At 64.8% G+C, this 16,369-nt stretch overlaps 1 protein-coding gene and 1 long non-coding RNA gene across 8 annotated transcripts; both read right to left on the reverse strand.

The window, feature by feature from the left end:
- Window positions 1-4,460: 4,460 nt before the first annotated feature.
- NUDT14 (nudix hydrolase 14) lies at window positions 4,461-12,258 on the reverse strand. Of its 7 annotated transcripts, none has more exons than XM_070592848.1 (6): window positions 12,069-12,253; window positions 10,022-10,112; window positions 8,965-9,008; window positions 8,240-8,304; window positions 7,788-8,025; window positions 4,461-4,776 (listed from the first exon to the last, which is right to left on the reverse strand). In XM_070592848.1, exons 3-6 carry the CDS (start codon window positions 8,979-8,981, stop codon window positions 4,536-4,538), a joined length of 561 nt encoding a protein of 186 aa, XP_070448949.1. In that variant the 5' UTR covers window positions 8,982-9,008; window positions 10,022-10,112; window positions 12,069-12,253; the 3' UTR covers window positions 4,461-4,535. The 7 variants fall into 7 exon arrangements, with proteins under 7 accessions (XP_070448949.1, XP_070448947.1, XP_070448950.1 ...); XM_070592846.1 differs by having other exon boundaries at window positions 10,022-10,144; window positions 12,069-12,244; XM_070592849.1 differs by having other exon boundaries at window positions 8,965-9,078; window positions 10,022-10,144; window positions 12,069-12,206.
- Window positions 12,259-13,559: 1,301 nt separating this feature from the next.
- Window positions 13,560-15,022, reverse strand: LOC139079212 (uncharacterized). Its single transcript, XR_011532583.1, has 3 exons — window positions 14,908-15,022; window positions 14,332-14,536; window positions 13,560-13,681 (listed from the first exon to the last, which is right to left on the reverse strand). It is a non-coding gene; the product is annotated as an uncharacterized lncRNA (long non-coding RNA).
- Window positions 15,023-16,369: the final 1,347 nt, after the last annotated feature.

Raw genomic sequence — 16,369 nt, forward strand, 5'->3', positions numbered from 1 at the left:
TCCCCGGCGCAGGCTGTGTGCCCAGCTCTGCGCTGGCGCAGGGGTCGCCAGGCCATCCTCTCGAGGAACGCCCAGGCCGGCGTCCGGGCTGGGGCAGGAGGCCGGGGCAGACCGGGAGTAAAGGACGGGGGTGCACGCCCAAAAGGACGCGGTGAGGGCCGCCGAAAGAGGCTCCTCCTGCTGTCCTGGTCTCCAGGCCCCCGCGTCCCACCGCTCTGTCATCATTTTGTTGCCCTCTTCCGCGGTAACCTCGCCCCCCTCCACGGAGTCAACACTAAGGGCTCCTTGTCTCCAGGCATCACCTCCCCTCCAAATAGGGTCCCTTCGCGGGCTGGAGGTCACCTTGGCCTTTAGGGATCCAGATATGGTCCACAGGGCCCTGTCCCCACGATAGCTGTACTGTCTTCTCTCCCCTGGCTCCTTGGGCAAACCTGCCTGGGGCCTTGGGCTGGGCGCTGGGAGTGCGGCCCTCTGCCTGGAGCTGGTCATGGCCACAATTGAGGGCGGGGAGCATGGAAGGCTTCCTGGAGAAAGAGAGCTTTGAAAGAGGCCAAGTTCAGGGGCTGGGGGCATGGCAGAGGAACTCAGGGCACACACTGCTCTCTCTCTCACTAGGATGTGCCGATGCAGCTGCCCAAGGGGCCCAATGCCCTGGGAATGCCACCCCCACGGGGTCCACTGCCCACCCCTGTTGAGCAGACCCCTCCAGGATCCAGGCCTGCAGGAGCAGCTGGGGGCCCCTGAAGGGATGAGCCTGGCTCTGCTCACTCTGAGCGCCCATCCCTACCTGAGCCCCTCGGTAGGCTGGACGGGGGGCAGACACAAGCCAGGCACCGCCACACACAGCGACCCCCGCCAAATAAGGGAATGCGCGCTGTGCTCAGAGCCTTGCAGCCGCTTTGGTCCTACGGGTGGGCAGCAGTTACCGCCTGTGGGGGCAGGGGGCTCGCTGTTGAGACGCCTTCTCCTCTTTGCTCTGGCCCAGGGGTGGGTACCTAGTACCCAAGGCCCCAGGAGGGGAGAGGGGCCCCCGCAGTTCCAGGGGTCCAGGTCTCCATCCCTGCCTGCCTGTGCCCATGCCCACTGCCCCACTATCCAGGGTGGCCCCAGGCCAAGCAGTAAACAAGGCAGACACAGCCCCTGCCCACCCTCGGGGGCTCCCAGTCCAGGGGTGGACAGAGAACTTAGACAAATAATGCAGCGTGACAAACTGTAAGGGTGAGGCCAACAGACAAGCTGGGAGGGGACCTGCTAAGACCCAGAGGGTAGGCAGGAGCCAGCCAGGTGAGGAGCTGGGACCAGCACATGCAAAGGCCCTGGGGCTGAGGGAGGCTTTCCCCATGAGAAAGACACAATGGCCAAGGCAGAGAGAGGAAGGGGCATAGGTGAGGCTGATGGTGACAGGGAACCCCGGGCTGCCCTGGGCCTCCCTGACTAGACTGGAGTCTTCCTGCTAAGACAAACGGGAAGTCACAGCGAGCAACTGAACCCCGGTTGGGCTGCATGATTGCAGGGGGAGGGGCAGCAGGGGGCGAGGTCAGGGGCCCAGAGGCCATAAGTGGCTACTGCCATGCTGCCGTGAGAGCAGCCAGTGGCCGGGCCAGGCCTGGCAGCAGAGGGGCTGCGGAAGGGGCAATTCCAGTGTCAGTAAGAGGCAGAGTCCAGAGAACAACCCCCCACGTGCCCCTCCCTCGTCCACCTCCAAAGCTTCCTGCTCTCGGCCAGCTGTGGGCTGTAGGAGGAAAGGACCGCCTGGGCCAGCTCACGGGCAGTGTGGCTGATGGCAGGGCCTGCTGTGGGCCGTTCCAGGAGCTGCTGCGTTTTGGCAGAGGCTCTTTCCCTGCTCTGATGGAGTCTTTTGGCCTGGAGGCACCAGTGGGAGATGCTCACTGCGTCTTGAGATTGAAGCTTAACCTCCCTGAGGCCCTTCCCACCGGCCAGCCCTGCCTCCCAGACAGAGAGCCCCCGCCTGCCCGGCAAAGCCCAGGAGACAGTGGCCTGGCTCCATCTGTCTCCCGCCAGGCCCTCTGGGGGTGGGACCCGGCTCCCCTGGGCCCAGAGCAGCTGGTTGAGCATCAGGGCAGTACCAGGGGTCGGCAGGCCCAGGACACCTGTCTATGGGACAGGCTCCCCACCTCCCTGTGCACGGTGCCACCTGCAGGGCACGGAAGCCCCCTCCCTCTCACGGTCCCTGTGCTGCCTTCTAGGAGCCACAGGCTGGACCTCATGGTGCCCAGGTTCAAGTCAGGCAGGCGGGTGCTTTGGGGAAGGAGTGGGCATTGGAGGTTGCTGGGCCTCCTTCCTCCTAGGGTCTCCCCTTGCAGAGATTTTGGCAGCCCTGGACCCCCCACCCAGTACCCAGTGGGGGCCAGGGCTCCTGCCTCTACTCTTGCTGGACAAGGCTGCCCCGCCTCTTCCAGGAAGGCCTCCATTATTATTCTGGGGCCCACTGGGCCGCAACACCCCTCAGTCTCCCAGTTCCACCTGCCCCTGGCCTGCGGGGCTCCCTCTCCAAGCTCCCCAGCACCAGGGGCTCTCTCAGGCACGCTCTGCGGGGGAGGGGGGGTGCTCAGCTCGTGCTGGACAAGGCAGGGACAGGGTATGGACCATTCAGCCTGGCCAGGGGGCTTCAGGACGAGGCTGCCCAGGGTTTGGACAGAGCCAGCTGAGCTCAGGAGTGAGTGGTGCTTCCGCCCGTGTTCTGCGGTGCTAAATATAGCGGCCTGGGAGGGGAGTTTCCGGTTACAGCCCCCCCCAGTGCCGGGAAATCGATGCCAGCTCCATTAGGCCAGGCAGCCGTGCCTGCTGACCTGCCCCATCGGACTGCATAGCAGAGTGAGGGGTCTGGACCACACCCAAGTCCAGGGGCCTGTCCTCCGCCCCACCCCCGCCAGTCTGGAGCCCGGCACAGTCCCCAGGGCACAGAGGGCCACCGGCCCCACCCAGTGCCCACCAGAGGTCCCTCTGAGACAGTGGGCAGCACCTGCAGGCCAGCCCAGAGGTGGGCATCAGGAAGCTGCAAGGGAGGGAGGCAGGGCAGGGTGGCCCAGCTAGGCAGAGCTCTTGCCCTGAGACTCACTCTCCAGACGCACTGGGGCTGCCGGGGCCTCCTCTGGACAGGGTGGAGCTGGGCCCCTCAAGACACACTGCAGCACAGCCCCGTGGCCCCCTGGACCCACACCACATGCCCAAGGGCCCTCCCCAGCAGCATGTCACTCACCTGGCTGGGCTCCCAGGAGGCCCCACCTGGACGGCCACACTTGAGTCCCAGCCGGCATTTGCATACAGGTGGTGCCGCTGAAGTGGGCCCCTTGGGAACAGCCTCCTCAGGGTGGCCTCGAATGCCAGGCCTAGGGGCCATCTGCGCTGCTGCTCGCAGCAGGACTCAGCCACAAGAAGCCCCCAGGCCACCAGGGAGGGAGGGACCTGGGTTGCCCCCCCACGCCACACAGGACAAGCACCTGCCTGCCTGGGGTCAGCCTGGGGCAGGGTAGGTGGGGACAGAAGGGCCTGTGGACTTCAGCCCAGGTGAGGCACCCCTACCCGACAGTGGGGTGTCAGCGGGACCCAGAGGCAGCCTGTCCTGGCCCGGGGTCCTCCACTGTTCACGCCCAGGGCCCAGTCCCAGGGACACTGGGGCACAGGGCACCAAGTCCAGTTCCCAGCAAAGCTCCCGGTCACTCCGGCTGCCCCGTCCCCACCTGCCTCTGGGGAAAGCATTCCCTGGCCACCTCACCCTCTGCAGGGTCAGCAGGCCCTGACCCAGGCTGCCCCCAACCCGCTCCCCATGGCACCGCCCAAGGGGCCGAGCAGAGGGCTTGGGGGCCAGGCTGCCACCCTTCCCTCCAGGAAGCCCCCTGGCCCTCACACTGGGCCCCCACCCCCAACAGATGGCCCAGCAGGGCCTGCAAAGGCCCCTGACCGTGGTGATGGGCACACGCTCCCCACAGCGGGCTCCAGCCAGCCCAGTGGGTACGGAGGCCGACCTGGGTGCCTCGCTGAGTGGACGGCAAGCCCTCCTGTGACCTCAGTGCTCCGGGGTCACGGAGGGCTGCTCACGCAGTCCCTGACCCTCGGGACAGGCCAGTGTGCAGGGCAGCAGTCCTCTGGGGTCTGTAGGCCACACCACACACAGGCCGGCAGACGGAGTGAGACCTCCTACCACCCAGGGAACACAGGGGCGACTGGGGGCACCAGACCCAGGTCAGCGGTGGCTCTGGGCTCCTGGAGCGGGGCTCTGGTGCAGCTGCAGTCAGGAGGGGCCCCGCACCTGTCCCAGGAGCAGGGGGCGCGTGCCCTCCCAACAGCCTGCAGTTCTGTGCGAGCCTCCTCCTCCAGACCCAGCTGCCTCATTCTGCGGCCGGGGGCAGCCCCCATCCCCACCCTCCCTGGCCCCACTCCAGCCCTCCCAAGTGCCCCCACTTGCCCATCATCACAGCTCAGGACTTGTGGACACAGGCTGGAGGGACACAAGCTTTTATTGGGTCTGCAGGGTGAGTGGTCAGCACCGACCTCTGTCCAGACCTTCTGGAGTCTCAGTGGGGACTCAGGCCAGGGGCCACGCAGCTGAGGAACCACGAGATACCAAAGATGACACCGAGGGTCTTGGGGACATCCGGGTCGTCTGCGAAGGCCTGGGCGCCATCCAGGGGCAGGTGCACGACCTCAATGAGCTCGCCTTCCTCAGCCAGGCCCCCACCCGGGCCCGCCCGCTGGGCGTCTGTCACCTCCGCATAGAACATGGTCTGGCTGGAGCCGGTCAGTCCCACGCCAGACCTACAGGTCAAGAAGAGTCTGCTGAGCCACCCACGCAGGCCCCGCCAGCCACCCCTGTCCCTTCCGCAGCCCTCTCCACTCTGCTCCTTCCAGCCCTATGGTAGGCAGGACTCCAGAATGCTCCATCCCACACCCAAGGTCCCCACCCCTGGTGTACACACCCCAGGTAATCCCCTCCCCTTGAGTGTGGAGGAAGCCTGGGAACATGCTGGGTATCACTTCTGTGATTAGGGTATGTCACATGACAAAGGTGGAAAGATTCTGCAAATGCAGTTGACAACCCTAATCAGTTGACTTTGAGTTCATCAAAAGGGATATTATCCTGGGTGGGCCTGACCTAATCAGGTGAGCTCTTTGGCAAGGGTTTAGAGGTCAGAGACGGATGAAGGCAGAGAGACACTATCCCACCGACCTTGAAGACAAAGTAAGCCATCACGCTGTGAGGGGCCCACACAGTCAGAGCCTGCCAGTGGCCTCAAGGAGCTGACCATGGTCCCATCCAACAGCCAGCCCGGCAATGGGGTCCTCAGACACACAGCCATGAGGCGCTGGATTCTGCCACAATCAGTGAGCGGGGAAGAGGACCCTGAGCCCCAGATGAGACCACAGTCCCAGCCAACGCCCTGACCACAGCCTGGCAAGGCCATGAGCAAAGGACCCAATTCCCCCCTAAGCAGACTGCTGACCCACAGCCACTGTGAGACTGTAAAGGTGCTGCTGGAAGCCCTGGAGTGCCTGGCGGGTCACTCTGCAGCACAGACTCAGGGCTCCAGGCTGGCTGGAGGCAGGGACACACCCAGCAGCCAGGGCGGCCCCAGCCTGTGACGGCTCCCCACACCAGCCCTGCAGGACTCCAGTTCCAGGCTGGGACAGCAGGTGACGAGGTGGCCTGGGCAAGCGGCCAGGGTTCACGGTGGTGGTGGGATGGGGGCGAGGTCCCCGTTGGTCCTAGGCTGGAGAGGGGCGTGAGGGAGTCCCCTCACTCAGTGGGTAGTGGCCCAGACTGCGCCGGAGGGAGGCAAGAGTGGGCAGCCGTGGTAAGCGATGGCCATGAGGATGGGGATGGTGGAGGGGCCAGTCTGCACTCCAGAACCCGAGGGGAAAGGCCAAGCACGGGTTTGCAGGGGGAGAAGGGAACCAGGGGGAGTCTGGGCAGATATCCAGGGGATAAGGGGGACCCCAGGTCACCCCAGGAGGTTGGCCAAGGCCGGTCGGAGGCCTACAGGGTGGAGGGCTGCCCTTGGAGATGTGGGGCGCAAGCTGAAGGGGCTTCCATTCCAAGTCCCCAAGGCCCCCTCCCCCCAGGAGGGGAGCCCTCACCCAGACTAACCGCGCCCAGCTGCTTCCTCCGCTCTCCAGCCCCTTATTTCCCTCGGACCCTTCCTGGTGACCCACTTCCGCCAGCAGCCACGGCTTGTGCCTTTGATGGCCAGCCCGTGGGGTTTCTAGTCCCGGTTTCCGCCAGCTTGTGAAGGAGACGGGCGTGGCCTTTGGCCAGGCACTGCCTGTCCATCCTCACTCAATCACGTCCTCAGCTGGGCAATCTCAGACAAGTGCCTGCACCGTGTCACCTGAGGCTGGCAGGTGAGTGGCCTGACTCACCTCTGGGGCCGTGGACAGGAAGCCATGGACCTGCTACAGGGCAGCATGAGCTCTGCTGTCTGTCCAGTCTCTGGCCTGAGACACAGCGGCCACAGTGCTGTCCAGTCCTGCCTCCTCACAGCCACCCCTCACCTTCAAAACACAAGTCTGAGCAGGCTGCTCCCTGCCCAGAACCCTTCTTGGCTCCCCAGCACCCTCAGGATCAGGCCACAGCCCAGAGGCCCTGCTTGTGGAATCACTGCAGCTGGGGCTGCGCATCCACTTGCCCCGAGACTTGGCCATGCGGCCCGCTGCCAGAACTCCACCCAGGCTCATCTCGACTCCGGGGAAACCCGAACCCCTCCAGGACACCTCCCACTCACCTTCCTCCTTGCCCGCCCACTGGCCCAACCCCTACCCCCGGTCAGGCTCCAAGGATTCTCCCCACCCCCCAGCACCAGGGCTGGGAGGCTCGGGGGCCACACAGTGGACACCTGCAGATAACGCCAAGAAGGCTGACTGTCTGGCATGGAAATGCCATGTTTAATGGGGAGGCTGCAGACCCTGGCTCATCTCCTTCTTGGGGCTGGAGGTCAACTCCAACCACGCCCCCCCAGGCCAGGGGGAGACCCTGACGAGGGCCCCACGCTGAGTGGCCCCCGTGCTTGGCTGACAGGAGGCAGAGCCCCCTGGCCCTCCCCGCAGCAGAGCAGGCCCTCGCCCTCTGGATAAGGCTGCCAGGGGCCGGTGGGTGCTCAGCGTGAGGAGGGACAATGTGAGACCCTCCTCCTGCCCCCGGGCTTCACGGCAGTCAGGGGCCCATTACAGTGTCCCTCGGGCAGGGGACAGGCCTCACTCCAACGTCCCATCCTGGGAAGATGGCCCCAGCTGCAGACCTCGTGGGAAGCGTGCGGCGGGGGGCACCCGGGCTTGCTGGGGCAGGCCCTGAAGTCGGGGCTCCAGGCCACAGTGCCCCCTCCCCAGGAGTGCCGCAGCCCCTGCTCCACCCCCGGCCCAGGACTCAGCCTTTGCCTCATTCCTGAGCCGCTGTCTGACCGCAGATGTGTGACTCACCCCCACCCCCAGCGCCCCGTGCTTAATCCCACAGGAAGTAGAGGCATCTGTCGGCAGCAGCTGCCACCGGAGCGGGCCCCTGGCGGCTAGAGGCCGCGGTGGGGGGACACGGGCCGAGCATGCTCCAGAACCAGCCCCACGAGCCCTGGGTTCTGGCCTGGATCTCGACAGAGGTACACGCTATCCAATCTTCCCCCAACCCCACGCTGAAAGACAAGGAGGAATCGCTCTGCTTGCACGCCCCCGGGAACAGGCCCCTCACTGCCTTCCAGGCAGCCAGTCCCATCCTCGGGGCCCCGCTGACGGCAGGGTGCCCTTCCCCACACTTGCAGGACCTCGGGCCCAGCCCCACTCACTTGTACGTGGCGACCCGGCGCAGGTCAGACGGGGCCAGCCGGTAGCCGCACTCTTCCCAGGCCTCCTTGCAGGCCACCTCCTCCAGCGAGAGCCCCGGCTGGTCCAGGAGGCCGGCGCACAGCTCGAACGTCACCCCCGCCGAGCCGGGCAGGGCCGCCTGCAGCTCCCGGGGCCCGTCCTGGTCCACGGCTGTCAGGGACCCTGGGAAGCGGCGCTCCACTTCGCCGGCGTACACAGCTGGTTGCAGGGAGGGAGGGCAGGCCACAGTTACAGCCACGCGATGGCCACCCCCATGTGACCCACCCAGGCCAGACCCCTTATGGGGCCTCAGCTTCCCCTGGAGCTTCTCCCCACATCTGCGTTCTGACTCTAGGCCCACAGGGGCCTGCAAGTGACCCTGCAGAGCTCCCCTTCCCCCCCCCCGCTCCCCTCCCCCTCCTGCCAGCCTCACCTGGCCGGAACTGCTTCACCAACACCAGGCTCCTCCGAGAAGAGTTGAACAGGAGAATGGTCACACTGTGGACAGGGGGTGGTGGACAGACCTCAGTGCAGAAGCCACCTCACCTCCCTGGGGCCCCTGGCTACCACCCTCCTGTTCCTGGCCCACCTCCTCTCCCAAAAGCCCAGGAAAATCGGGTCCCTTGCTCAGATGGGGAGACTGAGGCCCAGGCAGGGCCAGAGCTCGCGGGGTCACACAGTCGGGCTGGGACCCTGGCCCGCTGTATTCCAATTGGCAGGATTGGGGGAAGGGGGTGGGGATGGACACGTTAGGCAGCTGGGCAGGTCAGGGGTGGTAGCAGCTGAAGCCGGGTAACTGATGGGACATGTGGCCCCCGCTGGCCAGCTGCCTGCCAGCCACACTCCTGAAGCCATGTCGCTGCTCAGCCATTCCCCTGATGCTGGGGGGCAAGGGCACCCTGGATGGTCTCTCTCAGGTACAAGGGGGCCTGCCTGCTACCATGGTCCCAGCAGCCCACGCCGGGGGCCAGCTCGGCCTCCAGGCCTCGGCTGACCCTTCAGAAAGGAAAGTGAGAGTGAAGACTCGGGGTGGGGATGTTCAGAGACAGGAGGGGTGCAGAATGCAGAGGCAGGGGTGGGGCTCCAAGCCCGGGGCCCAGTGTCCCCATGGACATCTCTCTGGGGCTTCCCCAGCAGCCCAGCCAGCTGGGCCCTCACCTGTCATGTGTCTTCATGAAGTCCCAGGACTTCTGGGTGCCGTTCTGAAAGAGGCAAGGCAGCGCTCAGGGTGCACCGAGGGAGCTGCCGGTTTGGGTGGACGTGCTCTGGGAGCTGAGGAGACCAGCAGACCCACTGCACCAGCCCCTCCCAGGGAGACCTGCCCATGGCCTGGGCCCACAGCAGCCAGGAGCTGTGGCAGGCGGGGGAGGGGGTGGCGGCCCGGGCTGGGCAGGGAGGTCAAGGGCAGCCTGACGTTCTCCAGGAGTGAGGCCGAAAACAAGGGCAAAGGCGGGCAAAGGCGCACCAGGCAGAGCCTAAGTCACGCCGGGCACAGGCTGAGCACTAGGAGCTGCAAAGAGATGTACGCCGTCACCAAGTATGGGAAGGACCGTGGGGGCACGGGGGAGGGCCAGGGCAGGGAGGGTGCCAGTGGGCAGAGCTGAGAGAAGGTTTTCACCGCTGACCCTCCTTCAGGCCAGCGGACAGAGAGAGATGGGAGGGCAGCCGGGGCCGGCCTCCTGAAGGAGCACCAGCAGCAGGAGTGGATGGGGTGGGGTGGTGCCCGAGCTGGGCGGGAGATCACGCTGCAGGACACGGTGATTCAACAATGGTGACTGGACAGTGGGACAACCCCCTCCCCAGCCCGGTTTCTGTCTTGGACTGTCTCTCACGCATCCTGTGGTCCTGCTGTCCTGTCACTTCCCTCCACCAGCCTGCTTCCCTGCCCTCCCCCGGCACCCAGCCCTGACGGGCTCTCAGGGCTCAGGCAGCAGTCAGTGAATGAACTGAACGGGTCGTGTGGGGCAGGGGCCTCGGCTGGGTCCCCTGGGGGCAGCCAGAACTGACATTAGCGGGGTTTCAGCAGGCAGGGGATGGGAGGGACCCACAATCCTGCCAGCTGGCCACTGCAAGCCCAGGCGGGCTCCCATCCTGGGGGTAAGAGCAGGTAGTGGCCCTTCCACCAGCCCCGCCCCCTCCCCGAGGGGTTTCTGTGGACGGAGCTGGACCGGCAGCCCTGCCCTGTGGCTGCACTTCGCCAGCATGTGTAGCTTACCTGCCTTCAACCACTGGGTCAGCCCTGAGGCCCTGGCGAGCTTCCAGCCCCAGCCTTGGGACTCTCTCCAGGTCATAAAAGGGACATGGATCTGAGCGCCAGAGACAGAAAGCGTAACTGGGGCTGCAGAGAGGGAGAATGCTAAGGGACAGACTTCATGAGGACTTCCTGGAAGAAGCGACACAACACCAGGCCCCACAGAAGTGAGGGAAGGACATCCAGGCGAGGGGACCTCACAGGCAGAGACCCCCATGCTGGTCAGAGGGGACCTGGGAGAACTGGTCTGTGTTCGGCCTGAGGCAGAGGTGTCCTGGAGGGGTGGCAGGGCCCTGGTTTCCAAGGGGAAGGGAGGGCTGAGGCCTTGTGGCGTGCAGGCCGGGCCACCTGGGAGGCTGTTGTGAGGCACCACCCCAGGGAGGCAAGCCTGGGCCTGCCTGCAGTCTGGCCACCCCGGGGCAAGCCACCCACCCAGGACGGGCTCCAGGGGAGGCCTGCCCCCCCTAGTCGGCCATGGGCCTGCTCTGCCCCCTGCCTCCCTCAGGGTGAGTGTCACCCATGCAGGTCTCAGGGACCCTCTTGGCTCAAGACCAAAACATCTGTCAGACCCTTGGTTCCAGCCAAGACAAGGTGCGGAGGAAGGTCCAGGGACGGCCACCGAGGCCCAGGCAGCCCCTCCCACAGGGGCCCAGGCCTGGCTCATCCTCCGGGGGTCCTGGGAGAGAGGAACAGGACTGCAGTGTGCATACAGCTCATCCCTCCCAGGGCCACAGGGGGTGCCCTGCCTCTGGTGGGTGGGTCTGTCTGTCTGTCTGCCAGGACCCGTGCACGCTTCAACGGGCGTGGCGGAGAGAGGGCTGCAGCCCCAGGCCACAGCAGGTAGGTGCCTGGACCACCCTACCTGCTGCCCCCCAGAACCCCAGCCCTGGGGGCCATGCAGCCACAATCAGGCATCCCCAGCTCAGGCCAACGCCAGGCAGAAGGGCAGTGACCTCCATGTCGCCACTCTGTCCCTCGACTGAACCCCACTTCTGCCCCAAGCCACCAGTGCCATCGTGGGTCCATCCCCAGGACGGACGATCCCTGTGCCCTGGAGCCAACAGGGATACAGCCACAGGGAAAGTGAGGGGTGCAGGGCTTTCCCAGGCTGGGGGCCAGGCGGGCCTCACAGGGCTGCTGAGAGGAAGGGGCCCGGAGAGGAAGGAGGGACAGGACACTGCAGGTCCAGGGGCACCAAAGACCTGGATCACCTGCCCTGACTGAGGGGCTGAAGGGCGTTCTTCGTCTGAACGGCATGGAGGAACGCGCTGGGGCAGATGGAGTGGGCAAGCAAAAGGGGGGGCCGACTGCAAAGAGCCGGTTCCCAGCCACCCAGCACACACTCCATGTGAACCTCCCTGGGTCCAAGGGAGGCAGCCGTGGTCCTGCTCCCCGGCTGATGGGGTGATGGGCCCAAGGAGGGGACGCCCTGGGAAGCAGCCTGCGAGCTCAGAGGAAGCCCACCTGGGAGGCTCTCCAGTGCCCATCCGGCTCCCTCTCTTGCGTCCCTCACGGCCTCCCTGCTGCGCTCCCCTTCCTCCTCTGCCCAGACGGAGACCACCACCTCCAGGAAACTCTTCCTGATGCCAGGGGAACCCAACGCGGCCCTCTGCAAAAAGGGTCGGGGCCCAGCAAAGCCTCCTTGGAGGGATGAGTGGTCCCCCGAACGTCTTTGCGCGGGCCCCGACCCGACTAGAGCGGCCTCCGGGTCTGCGAACGGGACGGCTCGCAGAGCCCGGGCGCTTGGCGGGAAGGCAGGCCGCGAGGGGCGGGGCTCCCGGCGGGGGCGGGGCCAGGACTCCAGTGCTGTGGGCGGGGCTCCCGGCGGGGGCGGGGCCAGGACTCCAGTGCTGTGGGCGGGGCTCCCGGCGGAGGCGGGGCCAGGACGCCAGTGCTGTGGGCGGGGCTCCCGGCGGAGGCGGGGCCAGGACGCCAGTGCTGTGGGCGGGGCTCCCGGCGGAGGCGGAGCCGGCGGCGGGCCGCGGAAGCGCGGGCGCGGGGGCGGGCTCACCTGGCGGTAGTGCAGCGTGAGCGGCCGCAGGTAGGGCGAGGCTGCGCAGCGGCCCACGGCCGCCCCCTCGATGCGTTCCATGGCGGCGCGCGGGGCAGGCCGGGCCGGGGGCGGACGCGGGCAGGGTCGGTGCTGGGCTCGTGCGGGCGGGCGCGTGACCGGCTCTGGGCATGCCCAGTGCGCGCGGGGCGGGGCGGGGCGGGGCGGGCGCGCTGCGGGGGCGGGGCGCGCGGGCGCGCAGGTATCCCCTGCTTGGGGTTCGCGCGTGGGCTGGGCGCTGCCGGAGCCGCGCGGGGTGGGGACCGGCCGGGTGCGCGGGCCGGCGGGGGCGGGCGTGACAGGAGGGGACGGGCCGAAGAGGTCTCCGGTGCTCGGGGCTTGGGACGTCATGGTCGGGGCAGGGGGCTTTGCGGTGCAGCTCTAAGGAGGATGAGCCGAGCGGATGGCTCCCCTACGGACGTTGACCGCCACCCCGAGAGCGGGCCGTCCGGGGACGGGGCCAGGCCTGCAGGGAAAGAGAGGCTGGGCCCTGAGGACGGAGGTTGGCGGTCACGGCTGCCTGGCGGAGCAGCGAGAGGAGGACAGAAGAGGTTGGGGACCCCTGCGCGGGCAGTGGGAGGAGAGTGCAGACGCCTCTGGGGAGCCTCATGGCTGGGAAGGGAGAAGGCTCTGGAAGGAGGGCAAGGCAGAGAAGCCCGAGTGGGGAAGTGGGGGGCGGCCAGGGCCTAGGTCAGGCCAGCCCCCTGCCTCCAGGCTCCTGGGGCCGGAGGAGAGCTGGCCTGGGCGGGGCTGTCCACCTGCCCCACGCGCTGTCTCGGGTTGTTCCTCGTCCACCTCAGGAGCCAGCTGCTGTTCCCCTCCCCCAAGAAGCCCGCCCTGCTGACTGCCCCCCACACATACCCCATCCCAGGCAGCGAGACTCCTTCCTTGCTTGTGGACCCCCTCTAGATGCGGCCACTGCCTCCCCAGGGGCAGTACAAAGGGGAGGAGGGGCAGCTGGGCCCTGCGCATGCTGTCTGAACCCTGGCCCCGGGAGGACAGCCGAGGGGGTGCCGGCCCTGTGGCCTTAAAATTGACTCCCACGTCCTGGTTATCTATTGCTGTGTGACAAAGCACCCCAAAATGTCATGGTGTAAAGCACCCGTTTACTACTCTTTCCTCGGTCCATGGCTGGCCCTGGCTCCGCTGGGCCCCTCAGCCTTGGGGTTTCTCTGCAGTCGTGATCAGGTGGCAGCTGGGGCTGGAAACTTCAGCAGGCTCAGTGGGGCTTCAGGTCCAGGACGGCTTCTTCGGCCCATGTCTGGCACTCTAGGTGGGTGGCGGGAACAGCCCGGGCTGGCTGGCTGTCTCACTGCGTGTGGCCTTTCCGTGTGGCCAGCTTGGGCTTCCTCAGAGCATGGTGGTCTCAGAGTCATGGGATTATTCCATGGCAGCCAGCTCCCCCAGTGCACAGTCACTAGGCAAGGCTTCTCGTGACCCAGCCTCAGATGTCAAGTCGTGTCACTTGGGAAGTCTGGAAGGAGGAGGCCTGGAAGCATCCATCAAGCACTTCCACCATGCACAGCAGGTCTGCCCCCCACTCGTCCTCATGGTCACAACGTGGCTGCTGTGACCTAGGTATTGCACACAGACCCAGTGGCATCAGTAAAGGGGAGGGGTGTCTGTTTTGCAATTAGGAGGAAACCCTTGCCCAGAAGCCCCCATTGTGAGCATCAATGACCATTCAGCTCCAAGGTCTGGGCCAGGGGACAGGGCACATCGCCTTTCCTGAGCACACACCACAGAGGGTGCACATACCCTGGCCAGCTGCTGGGCCTGTGGGGAGGAGGTGAGGTGGGCGTGGAGGGGATATGGGAGGGGCGTCCACTGCCTCAGCCTCTCAGCCCTGGCGGATTCACTTTTCTCCCTCATGCACACGTGCACACACACGTGCACACACCCCTTTTTATGTCTCTCCGGATACATGCACCTCACGATCTCTGGCTGGGTGAGTGTGGGTGTCCTCCCCCTTCATGAGCATGTGCCCTCTGTGGCATGTTAACAAGGGCGCTGTGCTCACATTTCCTCCGTGCGTTACATTCTGGTTTAATGACTCCTTTCCTTCCTCAGTGGTGCATTTGTGTGTCAGCTCGGCTGGGCCCCAGGGGCCCAGGCACCTCATGGGACACTCTCTAGTGGGGACCGTGAGGGCGTTTCTGGGCCAGATTCACATCTGAATCAGTGGACTAAGTAAACAGACGCCCTCCCCAGGGCGGGGCCTCACCGGGTCGCGGGGCCTCAACAGAACAGAAAGGCGGAGGAAGGGGGTCTGCCCTCTGGCGGGCGGTCTTCCAGCTGGGACGTGGGTCTCCTGCCTCCAGACTCGGACTCGGACTCAGGCTGGAACTGCGCCGCCGGCTCCGGGGGCTCCAGCTGGCCGACTGCAGACGGACGTGGGCCTCAGCCTCCGTCACCGTGGGAGCCCGTTCCTTGTAATAAATTTATATAGAGAGAGATGTATCCGTATCTGAATATCTGTTCTGTTTTGTGTGGATAAATGTAACACATACGTGTGCATCTGTCCTGCTTCTCTGGAGAAGCCACTGCTGCTCCTTAGCAAGGGCCCCGCCGTCCCACAGCGGCCTTCCTCCTGCCACCCTGGCCTCGCGCTCCCTTCTCCAGGGTCGTGGAGTCCCCTCGTCCCCCTGATGAGCTCCTTTCCTTGCGTGGGTCCCGCATGCCCTCCTGTCCCCTGGCCCACACCTTCCTCGTCCTGGAAATGCCTCGTGAAAGCCTGTTAGTTGGGACCTTTCGCTTGTGAGGAAACGTCACCCGCCCCTCACCCTGCCCCCCGTCTGACCGGTGGTTAATTCTCGTTTGAAAATCCTTTTCCCACGATGAAGGTGCTGGCTGCTCCTGGTGTCGTGGTGACCGCCGAGCCCCTTCCTGACCTTTTTTGGCACCTGTCTCTCTCTCGGCGTGGTTGGGTCCCCAGATCCGTGGCGTCCTGTCTCCGGCTGGGTTTCTCGACCCCAGGCCAGGTGGCTGGTGACCATTTCGGTCTGGAGATGTGTGCCCTTTGGTTTGGGGACTGTATGTTAGGCCTTTATCATCATTTTGCTTTCCCCCTCTCTCTGGAAGTCCAGCTGGTGGATGCTGGATTACGCGGATGTGGATGTGGGAGGTTTCCTTAACTTTCCTCTTTTATTTCTGTCTCTTTCTCCTTCAGTTCTCAATTTTATCTTCAGTCCGCCCATTTTGTTCACATTTCTGCCGTGTTTTTTAACCTTGTGGAGTCCGTGCTGCTCTCTCCCTCATGCATCCTTGTTTCCTGGACATGTTTTCACCCTCGGGGGGTCCCCCCTTGCTGTCTCTGTTTCATTTAATCTGGGTTTAAGAGGCCCTGTCTGTGTCTGGGGTGGCGTGTTGTTGACTGAGGGGCTGCACTGCAAACCAGCCCCTTTGTGGGGGCCCCAGGTTTCGGTATCCAAGGGGTCTTTTCTCTGGGCCTTTCAGTGTCTCCAGAGCAGGCCGCACAAACGGGGTGTCCGCTGGCCCCGCCCAGAGTTCAGGTTCTCCAGAGAAGCCTAGACCCACAGGCAGGCGGGAGTCAGCTTCTAGGCTTCCCTTTCTGCCCCTCTGCCGCTTCCCACGCCGGCGTCCTGTCCCACCGCTGTGGTTTCAAGGCACACCTGCATCTCTGACTCTCAAGCTCCACCCTCTGCTTTCCCCTCGGTTTTTCAAAATTAACTATTTATCATCGACCTTCATTTTTCCTTACAAATGTTAGAACGAGTGTGATAAAGCCAATGCAGGCATGTGGAGTGGAGTGGTGTTGGGTGTGCACATTACCTGGGAGAGACTCGTGTCTCCTGGGCTCCGCGTGGGCTCACCGGGGCTGCCTGTGTCCAGACTTCCTCCCTGGGAGCCAGGCCTCCTTTGCAGGCCGATCCCCGGGTCCCAAGTGTTTCATTGCATCATGAATTCTGTCCTGTTTTCTCTGAGAATTCTGGATCATCGCCAGGGCAAAGGAGCACCATTGATTTTTAAACAGTGAAATGTGTCGGACATGCAGAAGAATATAAAAAAATGTATTTGTATAATGTACAGTTTAAAGAATAATAGTGACAGAGCCACACAGGAGCCAGGTCATGGAATAGCGCAGGTCTGGCACCCTGGAAGCTGCTGGGGCTCTACCCGCACCACAGTCACCCCCTCCGGACACTGTGTGCCGTCCCCGGCCCTTCTGACCCCTTTCTGTGTTTGCGGTGTGTCCCGAGCTATATATTCTCTTTTGTTTTGACAAACTGCTCAGCTGAAGG

This window comes from Equus przewalskii, chromosome 25 (assembly GCF_037783145.1).
Source record: "Equus przewalskii isolate Varuska chromosome 25, EquPr2, whole genome shotgun sequence".
Classification (NCBI taxonomy): Eukaryota; Metazoa; Chordata; class Mammalia; order Perissodactyla; family Equidae; genus Equus; species Equus przewalskii.

What these genes read in the sequence shown, in the direction of transcription:
- NUDT14 (XM_070592844.1), bottom strand. Translation starts at nt 12,149, where the DNA reads ATGGAACGCATCGAGGGGGCGGCCGTGGGCCGCTGCGCAGCCTCGCCC. An exon ending in TCACGCTGCACTACCGCCAG is followed by an intron (nt 9,009 to 12,068) that starts GTGAGCCCGCCC and finishes TGCCTCTTTCAG; the next exon opens with AACGGCACCCAGAAGTCCTG. An exon ending in CGCCGGGTCGCCACGTACAA is followed by an intron (nt 4,777 to 7,787) that starts GTGAGTGGGGCT and finishes CTTGACCTGTAG; the next exon opens with GTCTGGCGTGGGACTGACCG.